The 24,209-nt window shown below is 46.6% G+C and overlaps 1 protein-coding gene across 6 annotated transcripts in view; it reads left to right on the top strand.

The window, feature by feature from the left end:
• RBM23 (RNA binding motif protein 23) overlaps positions 1–24,209 on the top strand; it is a 39,794-nt gene that overhangs the window by 10,977 nt on the left and 4,608 nt on the right. For 3 of the 6 annotated variants that reach the window (XM_087891702.1, XM_087891704.1, XM_087891703.1), the window contains exons 5-14: positions 1,357–1,404; positions 1,490–1,563; positions 1,663–1,707; positions 2,803–3,069; positions 7,355–7,408; positions 8,822–8,939; positions 9,694–9,846; positions 12,033–12,170; positions 12,278–12,343; positions 18,170–18,380. In XM_087891702.1, coding sequence (XP_087747828.1) covers positions 1,357–1,404; positions 1,490–1,563; positions 1,663–1,707; positions 2,803–3,069; positions 7,355–7,408; positions 8,822–8,939; positions 9,694–9,846; positions 12,033–12,170; positions 12,278–12,343; positions 18,170–18,380 — 1,174 coding nt within the window. The remainder of the gene's footprint in view (positions 1–1,356; positions 1,405–1,489; positions 1,564–1,662; positions 1,708–2,802; positions 3,070–7,354; positions 7,409–8,821; positions 8,940–9,693; positions 9,847–12,032; positions 12,171–12,277; positions 12,344–18,169; positions 18,381–24,209) is intronic. The other 3 variants (XM_087891705.1, XM_087891707.1, XM_087891706.1) reach the window with 1 other exon arrangement.

The raw sequence follows: 24,209 nt of genomic DNA on the forward strand, positions 1-24,209 counted from the left end.
GTGAAAAAGAGTCGTAAGTCACTTTTGTAACTTTGAATGGTCACTAAACAAATGGTTGTAAGTTGAGGACTGCCTGAATTGCAAATACAGGTTTCTCCCTTTCGGTGTTTGCCGCTTGTGCCAACCCCATTCTCTAGTCCCTGTAACCGTACAGTCCCAAGTGTGTGTTGTGCAAAATATTGTGTTTTTAAGAATGATATTCATTCCCAAGGTCAAAAGACTTTTTAATCTGCATTAATCCAGCTCCAAATTCTTATATATTAATATTTATTGGAAACACAGTCTCTCCTTTGTCCCCGTTATTCTCAGTAACAAAAAAAATGAGAATATGGAGAGATGACGTACGGGGTGTTACATCTTAGCTGGGCCAAAGTTGGTTCGATCCTTTTTTTTTTTTTTGCTTCTAAAAATGAGGACTGAAATTTCTAAGGAACACACGAAAAATGGAGGATGCCCTTTGGAGGTTGGGAGTTCAGGATTCTGCCCTCCGCATTGCAAGTGACAATTTAAGCTTGCTTCTAGAATTGTCTCTTGTATCACTTTGCACCCACTAGCTCAGTGATGGCTAACCTTTTTGCCATCGCGTGCCAGGAGGGGGGGAGGGTTGCGCGCGCACGTGCCCACGCGCATGTGTGCGCAACCCCCTCCCCCCCCACTCCTGGCACATGATGACCTGGTAGGTCCGTTTTTCTTTCTTACCTGGTTCCAGATCCTCTCTGTGTATCTGGGAACGGCGAAAACAGCCTTTCCCACTCCCTTGGAGGCCCTACGGAGGCTGAAAAAGCCCATTTCCCAACTCCCGGTGGGACAGGAAGTGACATTTTTTGTTGTCCCCAGCCTCCAGAACCTCTCTAGGAATCTCTAGGAGCCTCTCTAGGAGTCTCTGGAGGCTGGGGACAGGAAAAAACGTCACTTCCTGTCCCACCGGGAGTGGGGAAATGGGCCCTTTGAGCCTCCATAGGGCCTCCAAGGAAGTGGGAAAGGCTGTTTTCGCCGTTCCCAGATACACAGAGAGGATCTGGAGCCAGGTAAGAAAAAAAAACAGGCCTTCCCCACCCACCCCAGGCCCTCCAGAGGCAGGAAACAGCCTGTTTCCCTACTTCTGGTGGGCCCAGAAGGCCCGAAAATCAGCTGGCCGGCGCGCGCATGCACCCCAGAGCTGAGCTGGCGTGCCCACTAATATGGCTCCGCGTGCCACTTGTGGCACGCGTGCCACAGGTTCGCCATCACGGCACTAGCTAGTAGAATCATGCTGCCAGTTGATTTCGTGTTTAAGTGGAAAAGGGAATTGTGTTTCCGTGCCCGCCTTCTCACGGTGCCTCTTTCCTGCTGAATCCACTCTTATATTTCTTCCAGGCCCAGCCAGGACCCTCAAAGCAGCCAACTGACCCCCCCACAGCCCAGGTATAACATCCAAAAACTGAAGGGAAGGAAATAAGGAGGGAGCTGGAAGACTACAGTCTAACCTCCTTTCTCCCTTTCTTGTTAGCCGTCTCCGGAGGAACAAGGAAAAGAAGCAAAGAAGGACAGCGCCCCCAGCAGCAGCAATGGGGAAAGCAGCAGGTGAGCCGCGAGGGCTGTGTGGTTTCTCCCCCACCCCTTTGTTTCTCCCTCCCCTCCATCAACATGGCTCTCATTTCTGGCTTGCTTCCTCCCTCAAAGCAAAAAGAAGAGGAGTCGTAGCAGGAGCCGTGACCACAGACACAGGTAGGGATAGTCCTGAAGAGAGCACAGAAAAAGTGGGCAGGCCCTGGCTGGGGTTGGCATAGAAGCAGAGGGGATCCCCACATAAGGAAGCTAACACCGGACCTTGCTTGTGGACAGTCTGCCGGGAACTCTGGGGAGAGTGGATGGGAAGGGGGAAAGCGAAAGTAACGACTGTATCCCCCCGAGAAGCTGCCTCAAAGTCATCCGGCTGGGAGACGAAGGCAGCTACATACCAGCCTACCCTTGAATTGACTTTTCTGAAAACATTTTGCTTGAATCTGATTGGTCATGGGGAGGGGGGTCAGCAATGGGAGGCGGTTAAAGGAAGGAAAAAAGTTGAACTTGGGGATTTGGGCAGGCGATTCTCAGTTCTGGCTATGCATTACAGGGAGCCATCGACTTAACGACCGCAGTTGAACCCAAAATTTCATGTTGCTAAGAGAGAAATTCGTTCAGTGGGTTTTGCCCAATTGTACGACTTTGCCGGCCGCAGTTGTTCAGTGAATCACTGCACTGTTGAGTCGGTAACACGGTTGTTAAGTGAATCTGGCTTCCCCGTCGACTTTGCTTGTCAGAAAGTCGCAAAAGGGGGAAATCACGTGAGCTTGGGACACTGCGACCCGTCATAAATATGAACCAGTTGCCGAGCAACTTAAATTTGATCACAAAGGTCGCAACTGTCATAAGTCATAAGTCCCTTTTTTTTAGTGCCGTTGTAACTTTGAACATTCATTAAATGAACTGTTGTAAGTTGAGAATGACCTTTAATGCTATTCCACTTTTTGGCAAAATCATACGACAAACTATTTGCCACCACTGTCAAAACAATAAAAAGGTCTTAAAATCAGATTTGCTCACATGATTACATTACAACCTTGCCGAGAACTCCCTATATTTAACTTGTTTGTTTTTTTAACTATGGTTGCTGTGGCTGTTGGTTTTAAAATTCCTAATAAATTCCATATTTAATAAATGTAAAAAATTGCCACGCATCATTCCAGGGTTTGTTGTCGCTCAAAGAATTGTTTTGCTTTCCGAAGTTTCCGATTTGTATTTTTGGGCTAAACTTGATGCTTGGTTCCCTCAATAATCCAGATGCAGGGAAAATGCCAAAAGCAACATTTCACCCACCCACCAACCCACCCCTGATGCAAAATCTGATACGGTTGATATTCCTAGCCGTAGTCGGGACCGAGACCGTCATCGTAGACGCAGCCGGAGCCGGGATCGCCGCAGCCGCCATCGGAGCAGAAGCCGCCATCGGAGCCGCAGTCGGGATCGTAATAGGCGAGCCAGTCGATCTCGGAGCCGAGAGCGCCGGCGGGAGGAAAGAGTCCGTTACCGCAGCCCGCCTCCCCCAGGGTGAGCGGTCCCGCAGCATGTGGGCCGAAATGTAGTACGGTTTTCCTAGATTAGATGGAAACTAATCAAGGAGAGAAGCGACATAAAACTAAGGAGAAATTTTAAGAACAATTAATCACTGGAATAGCTTGCCATCAGAAGTTGTGGGTGCTCCATCACTGGAGTTTTCAAGAAGAGACTGGACAGCCATTTGTCTGAAATGGTATAGGGCTGTGATGGCGAACCTATGGCACGTGTGCCACAGGTGGCACGCAGAGCCATGTTGCCTGGCATGCCAGCTCAGCTCCGGCTGCTGATTTTCGGTCCTTTTGGGCCCACCAGAAGAGGGCCTGGTGGGAGGGAAGGCCTGTTTTTCCTTCTCCCTGGCTCCAGATCCTCTCTATGCATCTGGGGAGGGCGAAAACAGCCTTCCCCACCCCCTCGGAGGCCCAAAACGGCCCGCTACTCACGTTCCTGCCTCCAAGGGGGTAGGGAAGGCTGTTTTTGCCCTCCCCAGATGCATAGAGAGGATCTGGAGCCAGGTGAGAAAGAAAAACGGGCCTACCGGGCCATCGCGTGCCACGAGGGGGGGGGAAGGGGGCTACACTCGCATGTGCGTGGTGGGGCACATAAGGTGTGGGCCCACGCATGCGCAAACCTCCCCTGCCTTCCCCCTTCCTGGCATGTGATGACAAAAAGGTTAGCCGTCACCGGTATAGGGTCTCCTGCTTCAACTGGGGATTGGACTAGACCAGGGGTCTGCAACCTTAAACACTCAAAAGAGCCATTTGGGCCCGTTTCCCACAGAAAAGAAAACACTGGGAGCCACAAAACCTGGGTGGGCGTGGCCAAGTCGACGTCACTCACTTCTACCAGTCACATGACACCTCCCCCTTTTAGCCCCGACTACCCAGCCGGTCCTTAGGGCAGAGAACCAGTTGTTAAAAAACACCAGGAACCACGAAAACCTTTTGACATCTCTCTCCCCCTCCCTCCCTCTCTCTCTCTCCCCCTCTCTCTGTATCTCTCTGCCCTGGCCACTTCTCCATCCCCCGCCGTCCATCCTTACCTTCTCAGCCCAAGCGAGGAGTGACGGAGGGGAGGACGAGGAGCGGAGCCAGCCAGTGGTGGGATTACCTGACATGAGTAGAGGGCCCAAAGAGCTGCATGCGGCTCCAGAGCCGCAGGTTGCTGACACCCGGACTAGAACATGGGCCTGATCCAGCCCATAGGTTGCTTACATCTGGCCTGCGGGGCCGCGATGGGAACAGCGAAGGACTGGCCCCATGATGCTCTGCCAGCGAAAACTGAGCTCAGGAGCATTGCATGCAGGGTCCCTCCCGCAGCTCCATTTTTGCTTGCAGAGGGCTAGCAAAACAAACTCAAAAGGAGAACGGTTTCTTCCCCTTTTGCATTTGAGCAAGGGACAGGAAAGGAGAAAGGGAAAGAGGAAAGACAAAGATGGGAAGAGAGCAAGGAAGGAAAGGGGAAGAACGGAGAATGACGAGGGAATGAAAAACTGCTGGTGACCTCTTACCGCTGCACCATAGAGAGTATTTTAACCTACTGTACCTGTGTATGGTTTGCACAATTGCACAGTGGCAGATAGGACAGCGCTCCAGAGGGTTAACCTCATTGCCCAGAGGATCATTGGTTGCCCTCTCCCCTCTTTGGAAAAGCTTTATAGCTCCCGCTGCCTTAAGAAAGTTCAAAACATTCTTAAAAGATCCATCTCATCCTGGGCACACACACACCCCTTTTTTTTTTTTTTGAACTATTACCATCTGGCAGACGGTACAGGATAATAAAAACAAGGACAAATAGGCTGAAAAAGGGCAGTAACTATATTGAATTCTACTGTACGGTGCAATATTAATGCAATTATCGGGAGTTTTTTCAATTCAATTGGATAGAATGCGAAGGATGGGTGTTTTGTGTTTTTATTTTTAGAGTTATAATGTCCACTGAAGATGGCGTTTAATTTCATTGTACGAGGTGCAGTGACAATAAAGTAAACTTAAAAGAGGAGGGAAGGGAAGGGAGGAAGGAAGGAGGGAAGAAAGGAAAGGAAGGGGATTATAATGAGAGTGAGGGAGGGTCTGAGGGAAGTCCTGGCTTAGCACTTGGCCACCACATGTGCCCCCGACATGAATGATGTCAAGCTGGCCACGCCCCCTCTCCTCCCAGGTCAAACAACCGTGATGCAGCCGTCAATGAAATCAAGTTTGATAACCCTGGACTAGAAGATCTCGAAGGTCCTTTCTGTTCTGTCCCCGTCCCACACGCACACACACCAACAGACGTTCAAGAGTTAAAGACCAAACCAGCCGACAAAATCCTTTTCCTTATGATAACGGAACTTGGCAACAACCTAGTGGCTGGCTGCCAAGAGTTTATTACTTACGAAGAGGAGAGATAACTTCTCCCCACTTCTGGTACATCAAAAGAAACAGCTCAATAATTACAGAGTCAATCAAGTCCAGAGATAATCCAGCAAAGTCTATAGCAAAAGTCCGGCGATGCAGAATGGCGTGGAAGCTTTCAGCTTTGTTCGTCACAAGGTTTGACTGGCCACTACGCTCCCTTTTATACCCTGTGGGGTGTGGTCCAGTGACTCAGCCTAATCTTGGGCACGCCTTTTCTTCTGTTGCGTGCGCTTATCTCTGTGACGCTGGCGTGGATCCAGCCAAGACTCATTACCCTCATCACTGTCCATCTGTGGCTGCGTGGACGTGCTTGGCCCCGGCCCTATCTCTTGCCCTTCGGCGGACACCGAAGGCATTGCCAGAGAGGAGGGTCCTGGAGAGGGAGGCCTTGCCAACTCCTCTCCTTCACTCTTGGAGTCCTCTCCTGCCGATGACACAGGCTCAGGTAACAGAGCCACAACACTTTCAAAACTTTTATACTATGTTCTACGAATGGCGATCTGAAACCACTTCCCAGGAAAGGGAATTGAAAGGGGGAGGGGGCGCTTCTGTGAGTTTTCTCGTTCTGCAGTTCCTACCCTCCCAACTTGGAAAAACGTTTTTGCAAACGTTTTTGAATGGATGAAACCTCCTCGTTCACTTAAGGAGCGTTTGCGGAACCCCCGTATACTCGGGTTTCTTCTCGGATCCGTGCCATTACGGGCGCGGTCGGGAAGTTTCCCACAGGAAATGGTCAAAACCGATGTAGCTCGAGACAAAGAGTAGTGCGGTCGCCCCGTTTCACGACCTTCCCTGCCACTGTGGTTCAGCAAATCGCCGCAGTTGTTCAATCAGGAACAACGGTGGTTAAATGAATTTGTGGAGTTTGCTGGTCAGAAGGTCGTAAAAGGAGGGGATCACGTGAGCCCTGGGACACTGCAACCGTCATAAATACGAGTCAGTTGCCAAGCATTTCGATCACATGATCAAGAGTCGTGTGAGAGTGGTGTGGTGTGGCCTAGAAGTGGAGCTCTAGGCGGTGAGTTCGATCCTAAGTAGAGGCAGATATTTCTCTCTCTCTCGGCACAATGAGAATATATCTGCTGAACAAAACTCCAGCTTGGCAACAAGAAGGGCATCCGGCCAGTAAACACTCTGCTAGCTCCATTCAGTTGCCCAGACTCTACCCCGTAAGGGCTTATGGGGTCGTTAAACGATGATGATGATGATTATGTAGCTCAAGACAGTTCAGGAAAGAGGCCTGTTGGTTTTATCCGAAATTCCATTTTCGGATAAAGCTTCTTCCAAGTTCAAAAGATTTACTATGGGAAACAGGCAAAATTATCCTCGGACAAGGTTGGACTGTTAATGGGATGGAAAGAGTGCTCCAGTTTCTAAAAGCCGTACAGGTAGTCCTTGACTTAGAACCAACCCCCCCAAAAAAGGGAACTTACGACCCGAATTAAAAGTTCTCGATGGACGGGAACCTCTGCGGTCATGTGACCTAACTTGGGTAAACATGGCCACATTTCCAGCCATTTCCAGCAATCTCTGGTCAGGTTAACCGTGTTTTACAATGGTTTGTCCGAAAACTGGCACTTCCGCAGTTTTTTTGGGCAAAACCTCATCCATAGCAAAGCGTTGATTTCCTTAACGACCGCTGCAAAAAAAACCCTCATAAAATGTCAGTCATTTAACCGGCCTGTATTAACCAACCATTATGCCATATGACCATAATGGACAGGGTCAGTTACGGTGATACGGTCGCGGGCTATACCTGCAGTGATAACCTGATTATGCAATGATAGCAAGCAAGGCCAGTCGTTCGGTGTAAGTAACCCTTGCGATTGTCTCGCCACTGCTGAAATTGCGATCTGGGTTTCTGTTTTGTTTCCCCGCAGACGACGGTTTGGACACAGCAAGAGCCCCCTGTTCAGAGAGAAGAGCCCCCTCCGGTGAGTATTGCAACATAGAATAAGAATAAAGAATAGCATAGCATAGCATAGCATAGCATAGCATTCAATTCTTTATTCGCCAAGCGTGATTGGACACACAAGGAATTTGTCTTTGGTGCAGATGCTCTCAATTACGTAAAAAGAAAAGATACATTCGTCAAGAATCATAAGGTACAACACTTAATGATAGTCATAGGGTACAAATAAGCAGTCAAATCATACTAGGAGACAGTCAATATAAATTGTAAGGATACAGCAACAAGTTACAGTCATACAGTCGTAAGTGGGAGGAGATGGGTGATAGGAACGATGAGAAGATTAATAGCAGAGGTGAAATGCTCCCGGTTCGGACCGGATCACCTGATCCGGTAGCGATGGCAGATGGTTCGGAGAACCGGTAGCAAAAATCCCTACACACCCCCCCCCATGCCCAGCTGAGCCACGCGATCATCAGAGGCTGGTTTTTTTTACTTTTAAAAGCATTTTTTCTACAACCTCTTCGGCCTAAAAAATGCTTTTAAAAGTAAAAAAAAAAAGCCTCTGATGATCTCGCAGCTCAGCTGGAATCGTCAGAGGCTTCTAAAAGCATTTTTTTTCTGCAACCTCTTAAGGTTGTAGAAAAAATGCTTTTAAAAGGGGAAAAAAAGTTGGCCACGCCCACCCAGTCACATTACACCCCCACACACACCAAGATACGCCACAGAACCAGTACTAACAAATTTTACATTTCACCCGATTAATAGTAATAGTAATGCAGGCTTAGTAAATAGTTTGACAGTGTTGAGGGAATTATTTGTTCAGCAGAGTGATGGCGTTTGGGAAAAAACTGCCCTTGTGTCTAGTTGTTCTGGTGTGCAGTGCTCTATAGCGTCGTTTTAAGGGTAGGAGTTGACACAATTTATGTCCAGGATGCGAGGGGTCTGTAGATATTTTCACAGCCCTCTTTTTCACTCGTGCAGCATACAGGTCCTCAATGGAAGGCAGGTTGGTAGCCATTGTTTTTTTCCGCAGTTCTAATTATCTTCTGAAGTCTGTGTCTGTCTTGTTGGGTTGCAGAACGAAACCAGACAGTTATGACAGACTCAATAATTCCTCTGTAGAACTGGATCAGCAGCTCCTTGGGCAGTTTGAGCTTCCTGAGTTGGCGCAGAAAGAACATTCTTTGTTGTGCTTTTTTGATGACGTTTTTGATGTTAGCTGTCCATTTTAGATCTTGCGATATGGTAGAACCTAGAAATTTGAAGGTCTCTACTGTTGATACTGTGTTGTCTAGTATTGTAAGAGGTGGTGGTGAGGGTGGTGGATCAGGGTGATGATGAAGATGATGGCTGAGGGGACTCTTCAACGTGCCTCGTCTCTTCTCCCCGGCATCCAATTCTGCGTCTGAATCACTCCGCTTGTCTCCCAACACAGGGAGCCTCTGGGCAGCTTGAGCCCCGAAGAACGTGACGCCCGCACCGTCTTCTGCATGCAACTAGCTGCCCGTATCCGCCCTCGAGACCTTGAGGATTTCTTCTCGGCTGTTGGCAAGGTCATATTCCCTTCCTTTCTCTCTAGCTTTGGCAAATTCTTAACTTTGCCTCAAACAAGGGTGACCGGCTTCTGATTTCTGGCTCATTCTGGTGCTTGGTTCCCACCAACCTAGCTAGCACAGTCCGTGATTGCAATTAACTGGAGTAGTGGGTTCCTCAGTCTGGTTTTATCCTCAGTTTGGCCTAGTGGTTAGGGTGCTGGCTTAGAGACCTGGAGACCATGAGTTCAACTTTCATCTTAGACACAAAAATTGTTTGGCCAAACACCAGGAGACTTGAAGTTCTAGTCCCATTTTAGGCACGAAAACCAGCTGAGTGACTTTGAGTAATCACCAGGAGTGCCATCTTCTGGCCTAATCACCAGGAGATTGGAAATTCTAGTGCCGCTTTAGGCATGAAAGCCAACTGGGTGACTGAGCCAAACACCAGGAGACTGGAAGTTCTAGTCCTACGGCATGAAAGCCGTCTAGGTGACTTTGAACTAATCACCAGGAGATTGTGAGTTCTAGTCCCACCTTAGACACAAAAGCCAGCTGGGGTGATTTTGGGCCAGTCCAGCGGGTTGTTGTTATGGGGCACGTAGGAGGAATCCATATTGTCTACATTCACCCCCCTTTACTTTATAAAAATAATAAAGCTGGAATGAAAAAAAAATCTAAGAAATAAAAAAATAAAGAAACCCAGGCACGAAACATTCGACACCTCGCTACTCTTCCGCTAACGGTTTCCTCAAATTGTCCCAACTTTGGCCAGGTGCGTGACGTACGGATCATCTCCGACCGAAATTCCCGGCGCTCGAAGGGCATCGCTTACGTCGAGTTTTGTGAGATACAGTCGGTGCCGCTAGCCATCGGGCTGACGGGGCAACGCCTCCTGGGCGTGCCGATTATCGTTCAGGCTTCCCAGGTTTGGAAACTCTTTTAATTTCAAAAACCAATCCTAAAATCTACGTCGAGGGCTACCTGCGCTCCTTTTAAATTATTAATTTTACAACAACAACAACACAACACAATACAACACACAAAACACAAACACGCAATATGTGTTTCTTTTTACGTATCGGTTTCGTTCCTCTTACTTTCTATTTTCTGCATTTCCCATTTTTCTCATCCTTTATTATCTTTCTCATCCCTTTGTTTCCAGTTTTATTCCTTTACAGTATTTCACACATTTGTCCCATCATTTATTCACTTTTACTTTCCCTAATCTCGAGGCAATCGTACCACTTAGTCCATACTTGATAATGTTCTGTGTCTTCCTTTTCTTTCTTTCGTCAATTTATCCATCTCCGCACAGTCCAGGATTTTCTTAATTGTTTCTTCCTCTGTTGGTACCTCTTTGTTTTTCCAGGACTGTGCGTAGACTATCCTTTGCCGCTGTAATTATATGCAAAAATAAATATCTAATTTCTTTACCGTAGGTTATGTTCAATATCCCCAGTAAAAATGTCTCTGGTTTCAAGTCCACATTGTAACCCATTATCTCTTCTATCCAACTTCTAATTTTAGCCCAATATTTTTTCGCCTTAGGACATGTCCACCAGAGATGGTAATATGTTCCGGGGACTTTTTTACATTTCCAACAATTTGGAGAGTTGTTAGGAGACATTTTAGCAAGCTGTACTGGTGTGAAATGCCATCTGTAGAACATTTTTAACTGGTTTTCCTTGAATGCCGTTGATAGAGTCAATTTAATGTTTATTTCCCATAATTTTTCCCATTTCTCCAATTCTATACTGTAGCCAAAATTTTTCGCCCATCTAATCCCGGTATTCTTAACTACCGTATTTTTCGGAGCATAAGACGCACCGGAGTATAAGACGCACCTACCTTTTTTGGTGAGGAAAAGAAGAAAAAGAAATCTCCCTCTGCCTCTGAGCAATTTTGCCTCCTTGCTGCAAACAGCCTGCTTTACTTTCATTTTCGTTTTCAGCATAGCTTGATTAGCACAAGGAAAAAAAAAATCTGCTCCAGCAATTTACTTCCTTGCAGCAAGCAGCAGAACCCTGCTGAGAGCAAATCAGCTGAGAGTCGGGAGGCTGATCCAATCAACTTGTGCTAATTAGGCTGTGCTGAAGCTGAAAGGAGCTGTTTTTTATTGCTGTTTGCTTGGAGGCAGAGGCCAAAGGGTGGGGCCAGTGGGTGGGCGGGGTTACATTCGGTGTATAAGACACACCTAAATTTTCACCCTCTTTTAGGGGGAAAAAGGTGTGTCTTATACTCCAAAAAATACGGTACCTCTTCCTCCATTTTATACCTCAGTAGATATTTGTATATATTACTAATTAATTTTATTTCTGTTCCATGAATAATTTTGTCCCAATTCTTGCGGTTCCTTTCGTATCTCATACATCTTTTCATCTCTTAGAAATTTAGATTGAACTGGTGCGAATGTCCCCCAATCCATCACCCTACCAATATCTTGTTCCAGCTCCTGCTTTTGTTTTCAAATCTCCCTGATCATTTACCAATTCCTTATATCTAATTATCTTATTTTTCTCCAGTAAATTGGGGTATATCAATGCTTCTGTTGGTGATAACCGCATTGGAATTCTAGTGCCGTGTTTCGGTTTTGCTCTTTTCCAAATCTGTAGCAATGCAATGTATTAAACATTTAAACATTGTAAAGCTCTCCATTTTCTTCTCAGTATTTTCTAGTGCAGGGTATGTCGGCAAATGTGTCCCTTTTACAACCTGTGGACTTCAACTCCCAGAATTCCTGAGACAGCCAATCTGACAGACAGATTGGCTGTCTCAGGAATTCTGGGAGTTGAAGTCCACAGGTTGTAAAAGAACCACATTTGCCCACCCCTGTTCTAGTGATAATACCATTTTAACATTAAACAATCTTATTCTCATCGTACATATACTAACAATTTTCATCTTATTTACATCTCTATTTTTAATACATTTTCTACTTATTCTTTAGCCTTCTTCATTTCCAAACTCCTTTTTTATTTGCTAGCCATTGCTAAAATACTTCCCATATCATATAAGGTTAACATTAGCAATTAAGGAGAAAAGAGCAAACTGAATATTTCTGGCTGTTTTTTGACGCCTCTCCCCCCTCCCTTCCCCAATCTGTGGCCTTAGGCGGAGAAGAACCGGCTGGCCGCCATGGCCAACAACCTTCAGAAAGGCAGCGGGGGCCCAATGAGGCTCTACGTCGGTTCCCTTCACTGCAACATCACCAAAGAAATGCTGCGCGGGATCTTCGAGCCATTTGGCAAGGTAAAGGGGGGAGGGGGATAGAGAAGGGGGGGCAGTGGATCCCCAGAAGGGGGGGATGTTCTTTGCTTTCTAACAGGGTGTGTGTATGCACATTCTCTCCTCCATAGATTGACAGCATCGTCCTCATGCGGGACCAGGATACCGGACAGTCCAAAGGCTACGGCTTCATCACCGTAAGTTGGGTGGATTTTCTCCCCGGTGAGGCAGAGCGTAGACTGCAGTGGTGGGTTCCTCCCAATTAGGCCCGGTTTGGCCAAGCTGGTAGCGGTGACGATATGACGTCACCGAACCGGTTCTCTTTGTTCGGGAGCTGGGCCCTCCTCCCCCCTCCCGTTATTCTTACCTTTTATTTGGCCCCACCCCCAATCTACTCACTGCCTCCCGAGTCCCAGCTGATCAGCTAGAAGGAAAAAAACTGTTTAAACTCTTGCCGCGGGGCTTCAAAGGGCTGCCCTACAGTTGATCAGTGTTAAAAGGCAGTGTGGTGCTAGACCAGGGCGCTCGAAAAACAAATGGGTAGACCGGTGCCTCCCAAAACAAATGGATAGACCGGTGCCTCCAAAAACAAATGAGAAGACCGGTGCCTCCAAAAACAAATGGGTAGACCGGTGCCTCCAAAAACAAATGAGTAGACCAGTGCCTCCGAAAACAAATGAGTAGACCAGTGCCTCCGAAAACAAATGAGTAGACCAGTGCCTCCAAAAACAAATGAGTAGACCGGTGCCTCCAAAAACAAATGGGTAGACCGGTGCCTCCAAAAACAAATGGGTAGACCGGTGCCTCCAAAAACAAATGGGTAGACCGGTGCCTCTGAAAACAAATGAGTAGACCGATGCCTCTGAAAACAAATGAGTAGACCGGTGCCTCCAAAAATAAATGAGTAGACCAGTGGTTCCGAAAACAAATGAATAAACCAGTGCCTCCAAAAACCAATGGGTAGACAGGTACAGCTCTGCAAGCAGTTTAAAGCCTGGTATACCAATATCTCTGCTAAATCCTAAAGAATTGTCACATGACCATCAAGCCACGCCCACACAATAAGCCACGCCCACAGAACCGGTAATTAAAAAATTTAGAACCTCCCCCTGATAGACTGCTAGCCTTATTTATTTAGTTATTATTTACTTATTTTTAAAATTTTATCAGCCACCCATCTTGCCATAGGATAACTCTGGGTGGCTTACTTTGTTGTTGTTGTTAGTCGTGAAGTCGTGTCCGATCCATGGACAACATTCCTCCAGGCCTTCCTGTCCTCTTACCATCCTCTCGAGTTCATTTAAGCTCACGCCAACTGCTTCAATGACTCCATCCAGCCACCTCGTTCTCTGTCGTCCCCTTCTTCTTTTGCCCTCAATCTTTCCCAGCATTAGGCTCTTCTCCAGTGAGTCCTTCCTTCTTATTAGGTGGCCAAAGCATTTTGAGTTTTCTCTTCAGGATTTGGCCTTCTAAAGAGCAGTCAGGGTTGATCTCCTCTAGGACCGACCGGTTGGATCGCCTTGCAGTCCCAAGGGACACGCAGGAGTCTTCTCCAGCATCAGAGTTCAAAGGCCTCCATTCTTTGGCACTCAGCCTTTCTTATTGCGGGGGGGGGGGGCTTAACATATGCAGTTAAAAACATCAAAAGTTAAAATCAAACATTCACACCTAAGGGCCGCATGGGGAGGGGGAAGGCGGAGTGGTGGGGAGGTGGGATCTCTTATTACTCCATCAATCACCTCCATTGCGCCTCCACTGGGGCCCCAAAAGTGTTCTGTCCCCGTCCCACACATGCACCCGGAGTTAATAAGCCACATGACAAAATCTTTGAAGATAAAGCTGGCAGCAACCCAGTGGCTAGCTGCCAATTCAGACTTTACTCACACAAAACAAAGATTAGACTGCAAGCATTCCGATAAAGCAGGCAAAGTTTCAGCAATACAAGGATTAGTCCAAATGCAGTCCGACAAGGCAGTCAGAAGTCCAGTAACGCAGAGATCATGGATTATTTCTAGTTTTTGCTCATCACAAACTGAACCGGTCACCACACCCACATTTATACCCTGTGGGGTGTGGTCCAGTGACTCAGCTAATCTCTGGCATGCCTTCCCCTCTGCTGCGCACGCTTCTCCCTGCGCCTCTGCTGAGGGTCCAGCCAGCACTTATCTCCTTCATCGCTGTCCACCTGTGGCTGCGGGGACGTGCTTGGCTCTGGGCCTATCCTTTGGCCTTCGGTGTCCTCCGGAGGCATTGCCAGAGAGGAAGGTCCTGGAGAGGGAGGCCTTGCCAACTCCTCTCCCTCATTCTCAGAGTCTGCATCTGTCGATAGCCCAGGCTCAGGCAACGGAGCCACAACAAAAGGTCTGTAAAGGTAAAGGTTCCCCTCGCACATATGTGCTAGTCGTTCCCGACTCTAGGGGGCGGCGCTCATCTGTGTTTCAAAACCAAAGAGCCAGCGCTGTCCGAAGACGTCTCCATGGTCATGTGGCCAGCATGATTAAATGCCGAAGGCGCATGGAACACTGTTACCTTCCCACCAAAGGTGGTCCCTATTTTTTTCCACTTGCATTTTTTACGTGCTTTTGAACTGCCAGGTTGGGCAGAAGCTGGGACAAGTCACGGGAGCTGATTCCACGGATTAATTGTTCTAATTGTCAGGAAATTTCTCCTTTATTCTAAATTGCTTCTCTCCTTGGATTAGTTTCCCATCCTTTGCTTCTCGTCCTGCCTTCACGGGCTTTGGGAAATAGGTTGACTCCTTCCACTCTGTGGCATCCCCTCAAATATTGGAATCCTGCTATCATGTCCCCCCCTGGTCCTTCTCTTCACTAGACTAGCCATGGCCAATTCCTGTATTCTTGGAAAAGAGTAACAGAATGACAGATTTGGAAGGGACTTTGGAGGTCTTCTAGTCCATGGGTCAGCTCTGGAGCCGCATGTGGCTCTTTCACCCCTCTGCTGCGGCTCCCTGTCACTCAAAATATGCGTCACAACCGCCAATGTGTGACACCCGCTGGCACACGATTTATTCTTTTCTTTCTTTTCTTTTATTAGATTTGTATACCGCCCTACTCCCGAAGGACTCAGGGCGGTGAACAGGCACAAAATAAAATACATAGATACAAAAGTTAAAAGATATAATTAAAACCCGATTAAATAATTTAGCCCGAGACAATTAAAAAATCCCAATAATTTAAAACAAATTAAAATTTTGATTTAAAAGAATTTTAAAACGGGGGAGAAAATTAGGCCAGGCCGGCTTGCTGGAATAGAAGAATCTTAAGAGCATGGCGGAAAGTGCGTAGATCCGGGATCCTCCGTATCTCTGGGGGGAGCTCGTTCCAGATAGTGGGTGCCCCCACAGAGAAGGCCCTCCCCCTGGGGGCTGCCAGTCAACATTAGTTTAGCTGACGGCACCCGAAGGAGCCCCTCTATGAGAGCGTACCGGCCGGTGGGAGGCTGCTTGTGGTAGTAGGTGGTCCCGTAAATAACCAGGTCCTAAGCCGTGGAGCGCTCTAAAGGTGGTAACCAAAACCTTGAAGCGCACCCGGAAGACCACCGGGAGCCCAGTGCAGCTCGCGCAGGAGAGGTGTCACACGGGAGCGCCATGTTATTGGGCTTTTCAACCCCCGGTAGGCCAACCATGGATAAGTCCAAGAAAAGAAAAGTTTCAGAAGAAAACAGAACGTTTAATTCGACGACATATGCTAGTTTTGTGGCCGCTCGAGAAATAGTCAGGGACGGGAAGGGTTTTGTGGCTCCCGGTGTTTTCTTTTCTGTGGGAAACGGGTCCAAATGGCTCTTGGAGTGTTTAAGGTTGCAGACCCCTGGACTAGTCCAACCTGCTACTGAAGGAGGAGACCCCAGACCAGGGGGATCAAACACAAGGCCCGCGAGCTGAATCCAGCCTGCGATGTGGTCGGATCTGGCCCGCAGTGCCGTCCTGGAAAATGTAAGGGGCCGGCCCGCGTCGCCTCAGCCCGGTCTACCGATTGCGAAGAGGAAACACGCCAGCAGTTTGGGGGGGAGGTTGTGTCAAGCTGGACACGCCCATCCAGTTGGCCACCCCACCCACCCACCCGCGCTGAGGTCAACCACAGCCCTGATGCGGCCCTCAATGAAATTGAGTTTGACACCTCTGCCCTCGACCATGTCAGACAAGTGACTATCCAATCCTCTTCTTAAAAACCTCCAGTGACGGAGCACTTAAAATTTCTGGTGGCAGGTCGTTCCACTGGTTAATTGTTCTCACCGTTAGGAAATTTCTCTCCTTAGCAATAGCACTTAAGACTTATATACCGCTTTACAGTGCTTCACAGTCCTCTCTAAGCGGTTTACAGAGCCAGCCTATTGCCCTTCCCCCCCCGACAATCAGGGTCCTCATTTTACCCACCTCGGAAGGATGGAAGGCTGAGTCAACCTTGAGCCTGCTGAGATTCGATCCGCCAAACTGCTGGCAAGCCGGTGATCAGCAGAAGTAGCCTGCAGTACTGCACTCTAACCACTGCGCCACCACAGTTCTAGGTTTGCTCCTTAGTTCTAGGTTTGCATCTCTCCTTGGTCAGTTTCCATCCGTTGCTTCTCATCCTGCCTCTTCCTCCCCCCCCTTTCTTTGTGGCCTTGGTGGCACAGCAGACTAAAGTGCTGTTGAGTAGCACTAGCTGCCTGCAATTACTGCAAGTTCAAATCTCACCAGGTAGGTAAAATGAGGCCCTGGATTGTGGGGGCAATAAGCTGACTTTGTATAAAAAAGAACACCGCTTAGGGGGGGCCGAAAGCCCTACTAAGCAGGTATATACAAAAGTATGAAGGCTATTGCTTAACGCATTGTAAGCCGCCCTGAGTCTCCGGAGAAGGGCGGCATATAAATCGAACCAATAAATAAATAAATAAATAAATTAAATAAATAAATAAATAAATATGCATACATACATACATACATTTGTTTTCTTTTCTTTTTGTAGGTTTTTATGTGTATTTCTCTTTAGCCAGGTTCTTCCTACAGAAACCAAGATTTTTATGCAGCCCTAGTTCAGTGAAATCCCAATCCACTAGTTTGTAGACCTCTTTTTTTTTTTTTTCTGGCAGCCAGCAAGCACCCTGCTTACTTTCCCAATGGGCCGCAGGGTGCTTGCTGGCTGGTGGGGGGGGGGGAGCCTAGAAACTAGTGGATTTGGATTTCACTGAACTAGGGCTGCATAAAAATCTTGATTTATGTAGGAAGAACCTGGCTAAAGATAGATAGATAGATATCTTTATATATATATTTATATATATATATATATATATATATATATATATATATATATATATATATATATATCTTTATATCTTTATATATATATATATATATATATATATATATATATATATATATATATGTATGTATGTATGTATAATTTGATTTGATTTGATTTGATTTAATTAATTTATTAAATTTATATGTCACCTCTCTCCAAAGACTCAGGGCGGCTTTCATATATATGAAAATATATATGAAAATAAGTCCTAGCATGATTTTTCAGGATGCTCGTAATATAAGCCCTACCCCAAAAATAAGCCCCAGTTAAGATTGTCAACCAGACGGAGGTGTATACACACACACACACACACACACACACACACACACACACACACAAAAGAAAAATCATTGTTGAGAAACCTCTAACCCTAAGGAAAAGATTCTCCATACTCAACCAAAGGAAGTGCAAAGAAAGAGGGGAGGAGCTTTGGTGGCTCAGACTAATTAACATCCACTTACATCTGCTGCCTGCAATTACTGCAAGTTCAAATCTCCCCAGGCTCAAGGTTGACTCAGCCTTCCATCCTTTCAAAGGTAGGTAAAATGAGGACCCAGATTATGGGGGCAATAAGATGACTTTGTATAAATATACAAAAGGATGAAGGCTATTGCTTAACGCATTGTAAGCCGCCCTGAGTCTCCGGAGAAGGGCGGCATATAAATCGAACCGATAAATAAATCTCAAATATTTGGAACCCTGCTCTCACGCCCTTTTCTCCAGTTCGCAGAAGCAGAATGTGCCCGCCGTGCCCTGGAACAGCTGAACGGTTTCGAGCTGGCCGGCCGGCCCATGCGGGTGGGACAGGTCACCGAACGGCTGGATGGCACCACCGACATCACTTTTCCCGACGGGGCTGACGAACCCGACAGATCAGCTCTGAGCTTGGGGACCACCGGCTCCCAGCTGCAGCTGATGGCGAAGCTGGCCGAAGGTAAGGCTCCTTGGTAGAAATTTGGAAATGGGGAAATGGATTCTGGTATATTACGTTTGGAAAGGCCCGGTAGCAAGGGAATAATTCCTTTTGGGATCACAGAGTCCTCGACTTACAAAGAGTTTGTTTGGTGACCGTTCAAAGGTTTTTTTTCCCCCCCAAATTATATTTTCATCTGATGGGGTGGTCTCATTTTTCCAATATTGTGCAAATACAATTCTCGCTGCTGTCAGTACATGTAGCATTATAGTTATAATTTAGTTAGTTATAGTTTATTATATTTATATACCGCCCCTCTCCCGAGGGACTCGGGGCGGTGAACAGCCAGCAAATAAAATACACAGATACAAAATTTAAAACAGTATTAAAATCCAATTAAATCAATTTGGCCCATAGTTAAAAACCCTATATTAAAACCCCTAATTTTTTTAAAACAATTCTTTTTAAAAAGAGTAGGTCAGGCCAGCCTGGCTTGATGAAACAAAAACGTCTTTAGGGCAGTTCGGAAAGCGCGAAGGTTGGGGATCCGCCGTATCTCTGGGGACAACTCATTCCAGAGGGTAGGTACCCCCACAGAATGCTCTCCCCCTGGGGGCCGCCAGCCGGCATTGTCTGGCCGACGGCACCCTGAAAAGGCCCTCTCTGTGGGAGCATACTGGTTGGGGGGAGGCTACCGGTGGCAGAAGACGGTCTTGTAAGTACCCGGGTCCTAAGCCATGGAGCACTCTAAAGGTGGTAAACAGTACCTTGAAGCGCACCCGGAAGACCACCGGGAGCCAGTGCAGCTCGCGCAGGAGGTGTGTTACATGGGAGCGCCGAGTCGCCCCCATAACCACCCGCGCGGCCGCATTCTGGACCAGTTGGAGCCTCCGGGTGCTCCTCAAGGGAAGCCCCATGTAGAGAGCATTACAGCATTATATATATTAAGTATATAAGTCCCTTTGTCATGGCTTCCTGGTATTATACCTAACAAAAATATTTCTGCCTTTAAATCTACTGTGCTTCCCCGAAAATAAGACCCTGTCTTATATTTTTTTTGAACCCAGAAATAAGCGCTTGGCTTTATCGCCATGCACTCAAAAGCCTGATTGGTCTTATTATCAGGGGATGTCTTATTTTGGGGGAAACAGGGTACATGCTGCTTTAGAATAGAATAGAATAATAGAATAGGATAGGATAGGATAGGATAGGATAGGATAGGATAGGATAGGATAGGATAGGATAGGATAGGAATAGGAAAGAATAGAAATAGGAATAGGAAAGAATAGAAATAGGAATAGAATAGAATAGAATGGGATGGAAGGGAAGGGAAGAATGGAATGGAATGGAATGGAATGGAATGGAATGGAATGGAATGGAATGGAATGGAATGGAATAGAATAGAATTCAATTCTTTATTGGCCAAGTGTGATTGGGCACACAAGGAATTTGTCTTCGGTGTATATACTCTCAGTGTACATAAGGAGAATTAGGGTAAAGGTTAATCATCTTTTCCAACCATGGATGTATTTTCGTCCAATATTTTTCTTGCTTTCATACATGTCCACCACACATGATAATAAGTACCTGGAGTCTGATCGCATTTCCAACATTTGGCGGACATGTTGTAAACATTTTTGCTAATCTTGCCGGTGGCACCTCTAAAACGTTTTATAAAGATTTTCCTTATATGTAGCAGCCGTGGTCCGTTTATAATTTCTATCCCAACGTTTTTGCCATTTATCTAATTCTTTAGTATAGCCAAGGTTTTTTTGCCCATACCATCATGGCTTCTTTTACTTGTTCATCTTCCATTTTAAAACTTAATACCCTGTTTCCCCCCCAAAATAAGACACCACCTGATAAGAAGCCCAATCGGGCTTTTGAGCGCATGGCAATAAAGCCAAGCGCTTATTTCAGGGTTCAAAAAAATATAAGACGGGGTCTTATTTTGGGGAAAACACAGTAGGTAATTTGTATATTTTTTTTATCAGTAGTTCATCTATTCCTAATAACATCTTATCGAGTGTTGTTGGTTCTTTATAGAAACCCCATGTTTTCGCATCTTTCTTGTATCTCGATTGTATTTGCAAGTGTGACCCCCAAGCTAAATCCGTCTCTTGGTTTTGTAGTTCCTGTCTGCTTTTAAGTTCCCCTTTCTCATTTAAAATGTCTTTATAGGCTACCATTTTTTCCAAGTTAACAACATTTGGATGTATCAATGCTTCCATTCTAAAAAGCCAGACCATTCAAAGCACTGAACAAAGAGACTTATGACCGGTTTTCACTCTTACGACCGTTGCTGCCTCCCCACAGTCACATAATTTACATTTGGATTCTCGACAGCTGATTCATATGTATGACGGCCATAGGGTCCCGTGTGTGTGTGTGTGTGTGTGATGTGACTGTGGGGAAAGCCAGTTTCGCTTAACAACCGGGTTATTGACTTAACTGCGGTGATTCGCTTAGCAAAGAGAGGCCAGAGAGGTTGTAAAATGGGGCAAAACTCACTTAACGGCTAGCAGCAGAAATTGGGCTCAATTGTGGTCGTAGGTTGAAGACTACCTGGGTACATTAAGATACAAGTATATAGATTTTAATTGTTTTTAATATTTGTATTTCATGTTTTTAATTCTGGCTGTGCACCGCCCTGAGTCCTCAGGGAGAAGGGCGGTATATAAATTGAAAATAAATAAATAAATAAATAAAAATTAGTCACATAAATTTAGAGCTGGCTAGCTTTGATTTTTCTCTTGGCCTTTCCCCATGTGCCTTTGTCTACTTCCTCTCTTTTATTATTATTTGTTTTATTATTTATTATTATTTATTTTATTTCTATACCGCCCTTCTCCCGCAGGATTCAGGGCGGTGCACAGCCAAAATAAAACATTGTATACAAAATTTAAAAAACAATTTAAAAACAATTAAATAATTGTGGCCCAAATAATTTAAAACAACCCAAATTAAAACCGAATCAATTAAAACTGAGAGGACGGGATCTTAACCCAAGCCCATTGTTCTCCTGTCTTAAGAAAGATTGATTTTTAAAGATCGAGCGATCCTAGAAGGTGAGCGATCCTAGAAGGTTGGCAAGATGGGAGGAAAAGAAAATCGGTGTTGTGGCCCGCCAGCAGAGCTGGCACCAGATTCGGACAGTGAGGAGGTTGGGGAGGAACATGGGCCAGTCCTGGAGTCTGGGGAAGGCTCTGATGAGAGCTCTGCGTCGGAGGCAGAGAGCGGGCCAAGGCCATCTGGTAGTTCTTTGCTGCCTCCGGAGTCTCTGGAGTCTGACATCAGCGAGGCAGAAGAACAGCGTGAGCCTGTTCCAAGTGTGCACATGCGCAGAGCTGCCAGAAGGCAAGAACAATTAAGAAAAAAATGGGCGACTCAGGAGTAAGGCTTGGAGATGATTGTCACTGCGTTTTTTTATTTACCAGCTGAGCTCTCATTTCTGGACTATCAGACTTTCCGTAGCTTGCCAAGAATTCTTATCAGTAAGCTAAACTGCGCATGTCCTCCACCCACATTCCTTCTCACACATTTTTTTTCCTACTTCAAGTCTCCTTTGTTCTCCTGCCAAGAAGTCCGGCTGGTCCGGCAGGAACGTTATAAAAATGTAACTATTAGATTAGTGAGATGTTTTATTTTTCTTTATAACAAATAAATGAGTTTTCTTAGAAGATATATCTTCCGGTTTGTTTTCTTAAAGTATGCTGGCAAGGAAAGGTCTTGATCCGCCCCTCTTAATCAAGGTGCGATTATCCCAAAAGCAGAATGGGCTTAATCAGAGCTTTGACAATGATTGGCCCCTCCCATAAGACATAAAAGAGGAGCAAATGGACATGAGCCTTTGCAGGAAGCAATTAGTTCAAGCTCTGAGAAGTCCATTTGACTCTGTGCTCTGTTTGGCCTTGCAAAACTAATTGACAATTAGGTCTCTGGCAGCTTTTCAAGGGAGATAAAGGTGGGTGCTTATCAACATTACCCTGAAAGACTGTGTCAACTTGAGCAGACATCTGTCCGAATCTTCACAGACTGTTTGTGAACCGTTACGGGCTGTGAATGACCGTAATTCACAGCCGTCTCAATAAAAGAGGTTTTTTTGGGACGAAGATTGTGATTGATGTTTTCTCAGGAAGCCTAGGTCAGAACAATTGGTGGGAAATGCTAAAAAGGTTTCCTCGGCCTAACCTTGCTTGGTTAGGTTCTGTAGGAGTTTGATTTTTTGAATCGGATGAATCCCATGTATTGCTTTCTCGATGAATAATATTGCACTGGCTCCAGGGAAATTGTCCGACTGTCACGATTCCTGCTCAGTTTTGCAGAGAAGACAAATGTGCGTTACCTGGAAACAAAAAGAAAGAAAGAAAAAAGAGCTTAGTTAGTTATCTATAGGTAGTCCTTGATTTACAACCTCAGTTCACCCTGGAACTTCCATTGCTAAGCAACGCAATTAAGAGAGTTGTCTCATGACCGTGCCTGATTTTATAACCTCTTTTGTCACGGTCATTAAAGGAATCCAGCTTTGCCCATTGCTTGTCCGAAACCAGCGGGGAAGGTCGCAAATGGCGATCATGTGACCCCGGGACACTGCAGCCGTTGCAATACATGCTGGTCGCCAAGCTGTGGTGGCTTGTCGGCCGCCGTTCCCTCCGGCAGCCAAATCAGTTTGAGGAAGGCAGAGTGGGAGTCGGGGCCGGCATCAAGGCAACCGGAGAGCTCCGAGGGGGAAGAGGGAATGGAGCGATCGGAGATAGAGACGGAGGCGGAGCCTGGGCCGTCCGTCAGCCCCCAGATGGAGAGTCAACAGCCCCCAGGTCTGGAGGTGGCTGATGAGGAAGAGGAGGAACAGCTGGGTCCCGTACCTGACGTGCGGATGCACAGAAGGCAGAGGAGAGGAGAGCAGCAGGACTCTTACGGGCTGGTCCTCGGGACAGAAAAGCCACTACGAGTGTGGAGAGAGGGATAGAGAGACTCCTGGTGTGTTGGAGCCATTTCAGGGGGAAAGGGAGGGAGTTTTGCTTTCCACAGGCTGCTCTGTGTGTGTGTGTGTGTGTGTGTGTGTGTGAGAGAGAGAGAGAGAGAGAGAGAGAGAGGGAGGGAGGATTGACATGACGGGGCCTTGGTGCTCTCTGAGCATGTTTGTTTTCTTGCAGACGGTTCATTACCCAAGTAGGTAACAACATCAGTGCTAGAAGGGAGGGAGGTATGTGGACAGGAGAAGGAAGAGATTGTGGAGTCCTCTTGAGCTTCTTTTCTTGCAGATGTTTCAGGACCCAAGTAGGTAACAACATCAGTGCTAGAAGGGAGCGAGGTATGTGAAGAGGAGGACGACTGTGGGGTCCTTGCAGTGGTGGGTTGCTCCCGGTTCGGCCGAGCCGGTAGCGGTGACGCTATTATGTCACCGAACTGGTTCTCTTTCTTTGGGAGCTGGGCCCTCCCGCCTGCCCGCCCCCGCGTTATTCCGACCTTATATTTCTTCTTTTTTTTCGCCCAGCCGAGAGGTGCGGCAGAGCGGATTGCTGCACCTCAGCTGGGCAGATTCGCAAAGCGCAAATTTGGCGCGCATGTGAGCGAAGCGAGTTGCAAGTGCGAAGACAGATCACAAATCACTGTAATTTCAGCACCGTCGCGACTTCGAAGAGTTGCCAAACAATTGGTCATAAGTCGAGGCCTCTTTTGAGGAGTATTTCATCTATTTCTTTTACTTCTGGAGACGGGAGAGTGACAGTCACGAATGAACAACTTCAATTAAAGGCCTTCAAATGGAACCCAACATAAGGGCTCCCTGTCTTGTTAATTGGCAATATCATGTGTGTGGGGGACACCGATGCCCATAAGTCACAGCTG

The sequence above is a fragment of the Pantherophis guttatus genome, chromosome 4, assembly GCF_059756535.1.
Source record: "Pantherophis guttatus breed Tessera chromosome 4, ASM5975653v1, whole genome shotgun sequence".
In the NCBI taxonomy this organism is placed as follows: Eukaryota; Metazoa; Chordata; class Lepidosauria; order Squamata; family Colubridae; genus Pantherophis; species Pantherophis guttatus.